General features: G+C 41.6%; 1 protein-coding gene across 2 annotated transcripts in view; it reads right to left on the bottom strand.

Annotated features, from left to right (window-relative positions):
• Positions 1-3924, bottom strand: part of HDAC9 (histone deacetylase 9) — a 91486-nt gene extending 87562 nt beyond the window's left edge. Inside the window, exon 1 of one of the 2 annotated variants that reach the window (XM_010154071.1) lies at positions 3819-3924. In XM_010154071.1, coding sequence (XP_010152373.1) covers positions 3819-3924 — 106 coding nt within the window. The remainder of the gene's footprint in view (positions 1-3818) is intronic. The other variant, XM_010154075.1, reaches the window with a different exon arrangement.
• Between the last annotated feature and the right edge of the window lie 846 nt (positions 3925-4770).

The raw sequence follows: 4770 nt of genomic DNA, 5'->3' as shown, positions 1-4770 counted from the left end.
CATAACTTGTTCAGGTAACCTGTCAACTCAGTGACGAGGAAAGGTTTTAAGCTCAACATCTCCTTGAACTCTTGATTTTTCAACACAACAGCTTTGGTCAAAAAGCAGAGGATGTCTTATACGATAATAGCCAAGGTGTAATTTAGGCAGGCCAATGCAAGGGTGTACGTCAAAACACAGCCAGAGACGCAAACGTAGCACCCTTACCCTTTGGAAAAACAACACGGCATATTACATCACCAGAAGTTAATGAACTCGGGATTATTCTTAAAGTCTCATATGTACAGATACCATGGCTTGGTAGGTTCTTTCCTCTCCTTCACACAACTGAAATCTATTTGAGTAATGTAACCCTACCTTGGTTATTAACTGACTGCATTTTAATAACCATTCTTGCCACACACTGTGCTGAACCTTTTTTTTTTTTTTTTTCCAAGGACTTAAAATTTATCAGTGATATTCTAGTAAGATAAGAGACCCACTGAATGCTGGGGTCCACTGTGGCATTGCACACACATGGAAGTTGAGACTTTTGGGGTAGAATAAAAGTTTCGTCAAATAGTACTTCCAGCTAAATAAGAGGGTTTAGACTCCAGATCTATTCTGTAAATTGTGAAACTAAGATAATTATGGTATCAAATAAGAATGCATCAGCATCATTTTCTCAAATAAAGATGCACAGCATTTACTGCTGCATTTTAGAGGAGAAGTACCATATGGGAGAATCTAGTTCAGTCTTCTCAAGATAGCTGAAACTCCTCTCTGCAGTAAGGTGTAGGTGTCTGCAAATTACACAGCTTCTTGAGTCAGTGCCGATCTAGATTGCTCCATTCATAATTAGACTTTTGATTGGTACCTATCCAGATCATCTCATTCATAGTATGATTTACAAGCAGGGATCGCAGAAAGGAGACAGACAGGCAAAGCATTAATTGAGGGAATACCAGAAGAACTGCTTCACATGACAGAAGTATTTCCTATGCCTGCTATTGTCAGAAATTCCTTAGACAGTTTGCTTTGGAGATATGTATCCACTGGCTATGAATCTGTCCTCTTTGGGGATTGCTCCAGCCCAGTTTAAAATCAGAGTTGCATAATAATGTCTGTTGCGTCTGAAAGGTAGCACACCTAAAAATACATTAATGTTTAAATTGTGCATACTTCAAAGACTTGAAGGGTACAGAATGCAAATGTTCAGGGACCTGCTCTTTTCTTAATTATGTGCAACTTTTTAACCTGAGCAAAATTCATATATATATATATATGTAAGTGAAGATTACTTTTAAGTAAGGACACTGTGATAAGCAAAATTAAATTGACTGATTCTAGCTACTCTCAACACTACAGCACATGATCGCACCCTGGCTATTTCTTTCTCCCCTGTATGCAGTGTAGAGGGAGACAATACATGAAAAGTTACCAGAACTGATCTGTGAGACTCTGAACTCAAGGGAACTGAAAGCAATCAACAGCAGCATCAGGCTTTGTGTTTTCATGTGGCATAAACTGAACAGCAGACCACGTACAGCATCAACTACTTGCAGTCTAATTGCATATTTTAAAGGCCAACAGAAACACTGAGGAATATTTTGTGTTCTACAAAATATATATTTAAACATCTGTTAACTGTATAGTGTTCTTGACTAAGGTGGGGTTTTCTTTTTAAGTCTAAAAAATCTCGCTATTCTAGTTGGTATTACAGGGGAAATTGTGTATGTTATATGGGCCTAATGCAACACTAGATAAAAATCAACTGTTACATGATATTCTTGTCTCCAGTAAAGAAAAGCAGAGCTATAAACTTACAGAAAATTACCTCCCTTTCTTCAGTTTCAAATGAGAAAATTGCAATTACTCAAGCAGCATTAGTTGGCAGTTACAAGGTAGCATAGTAAGCTAAAAAAAACCCAGATTTTCACTTGTGTACAGCTAACTTCAGCTTGACATAGTATTGAAAAAAAAAAACAACAGGAGGGAAGAGAAGCAGTCTTATCTCTTTGACCAATACAAAGGCACTGGACACCTGCTGAGCTGTTCAGGAAAACCAAAGAAAAGAGGTAATTATTGAACAAGAGGTCGACACTGTAGATGGCTGTGCAGAACTATAACACTTTCAGAGAAACTTCTGCTTTTACCCCGTCTTTGCTAGAGCTTCGTTGTTCATATCTGTGGAAGTCTTTCATCTGATTTCTGTCCTTGACAAAGGAACTGAAATTGCTGATCAACGTTTCTTCTAAGAGGTTAGGGAAATAGTAAATTCTTTGAGAGATCCAAAAGGAAGCAAACCCACCCAGCAGCTTTATAAAGGAATAGAAGTATTGCCAATCTTAAACATTATCAGTTGGAAGTCTCCATTCGCTTCAAGTGTTCTAATTATTTTAACCTTCACATAACAGTTTTTCAATCTCTCATTCCCTCCTTCAGTTAATAATCATTATGAGGTAGCCTTGATTTTCTATATTGAAAAACACTAACCATGAGGTTAAGACATATCTAAGTCTTTTCTAACAGGACAGATATTACCACTTGACACAATCTCTCACAACTGATTTTCATATCTGAGACTAGAAGTCTGCTCTAAAATTGTAGGTAAGAAACACACACAAATAAAGCTTTGTTTTTCTATAAAGCAGGAAAAGAAACAGTTTTTTTAAACAAACAAACAAGGGCTCAACAGGTGTACCAAAACAGGCAGCACGTGAAGGGAGCTGTGATCTACACACATGATCTTAAAAACTGAGAAGCACTGCCAAATTTTGAGAAAGAGAAAGAAGAAGATAAAAAGAGAAAAAGGGAAAAGAAGAAAAGGAGAAAAAGAAGAGAAAAAGGTTAAACTAAGACTAAAGTACATGTAAATAATTCATTTGGCATTCTACATGTATGAACTCTATAAAGCCAACTTTATGGAAAAGAGAGTCAGAAACTTAGGATTAAAAAGATATAAAACAGATAACATCATGCCTCTAAAGAGAGAGTTTCAGCCCGATAAAAACATAACTGGAATTCAGAGTTTAAGAGAGAATGGTAAAGAAGAATCTGAAATTCTGACTATTTTAGCCTGTCTAAATTGACATTTTATCTGAATGGCAACAATTCTTCCAACTTAGTTCTTCCTCGGTACATCATTTGCAGGTCTCAAACAGAGCTAGCAAAGAAACTAGAAAATACAAGGGTAGCTTCAAATACTTGAGGAAACATGCAGTGTTCTTTCAGGGCAGCTTTGAAATACCTTCATTAAAAAACACATCCAATTTACACCTCAGTGAGTCATTACATATGAGTACCACTGCAAAGTTCACAAATATTTTTAAAGTAACAAAATAAGCCATGCACATTAAATACATTTTAAAGCAACACTGTAATGAAAAGAGAAAGGGATTAGTATTAAGCTTTTGTATGCGAAGTGGAGAAAAGGAAACACAGTAACACCAAATCTTGTTTACAATAGGCGTATGACCAGAATTGCCTATGAGGGGCTGTAACTGCAGCCTCCTGACAAAGTCTGTGTGAAGAAGCGTCCCTCTGTGAATAAGCCTGTACCACGAGCCCCATTTTGCAACCACGAAAGAAAACAAACAAGAAATCACAAACTAGATTTTGGTTGCGAGCGTTCTGCTCTTGCTGGAAAGCAGCAGGCTGGAAGGAGACAAACTCCCTGCAAAAGCAGCAGCTGCTCATGTACTACTGTAATTATTTAACAGCTTACATAAAGCTCACAAAATAAAGTCACTTCTTTAAAGGAAGGCTGTTTTCTTGTCATGCGATGCTGTGTTTTCACGGTCAGCCACTGAAGTCTGAGGTACGGAGCTGTCTCTTACCTGAGCTGATCATACTGTGCATCCTTTGCTGAGCCAAGAGCTGTTCACGTCCAGAAACCCCATCTGAGGAAAAACACGAGTCACTCTCGTAAATTGTCTGCAGCATATTCCAACTGGTCTGCACTTCAGCTACATGAGAGATTCATCACTGCACTTGCACAGGGGCGTCAGGCACGACCCTCTGCGGTCCTACCTCCTCCAGCGAGGGTTGTAAGATAATACGCCTCGGCAATTAGCAATGTTTAAGCACTGGCACGAGTATCTATCGGGAGAGAGGGGAAAACCCCAGATCCACTCTCAGCAGCCCCCGCCTGCTGGAAGGGAGCCCTGAGGGCGCGGGGGGCTGAGCGCCTCCGAGTTTCAGCAGTTGCGTTCGGGCAGCCAACGGCAGGTGGAAGAAGAAATAAAGAAGTATCTCTGCGTTTCGGGCTCGGTGGCGGGGCGCGGGGGAAACACAGCCTCCTAACAAACCGTCAAACACAACAAGCCTCCTTTCCGGGGTCCGGGAGCCCCCGAAGGTCTAGTCTGAATTACCCCAGCCCGGGCCGGCGCTGCTGTCCCCGCGCCCCTCTGCTCTCCCAGGCCCGCTCTCCCTCAGCGTGGCGGCCGGGCCAAGTTGGCGGGAGCAGCAGCGATAACTCATTTGCATTTGAATCGACACCCGCGCGGCCCAGCGGCGGCAGAAATAGAACAATGGCCGGCCTGAGCCAAAAATAGGTCAAGCATGGCCGGGCGATTGGAGCCTGCATTAATGCGTTTAAAAATACCACAGCAAACACAGCTGTCCAGTCTCTGTCTTTCAAACCGGCAGCCCGTCCTCCCTCCACTGCTCGGCCTCGAGCGCAATTAACCCCTTCCCCCTGCCCAGCCCGCTTCGGTGGGGAGAGCCAGGGAGGGAGGAAGGGAAGGCAGGGAGCGGGACAGAAACACTCCTTGCCCCTCTCCTTCCTTG

Source organism: Eurypyga helias, unplaced genomic scaffold (assembly GCF_000690775.1).
Source record: "Eurypyga helias isolate BGI_N326 unplaced genomic scaffold, ASM69077v1 scaffold23276, whole genome shotgun sequence".
NCBI classification, from domain to species: domain Eukaryota; kingdom Metazoa; phylum Chordata; class Aves; order Eurypygiformes; family Eurypygidae; genus Eurypyga; species Eurypyga helias.
This window is presented reverse-complemented; position numbering and strand designations above follow the sequence as displayed.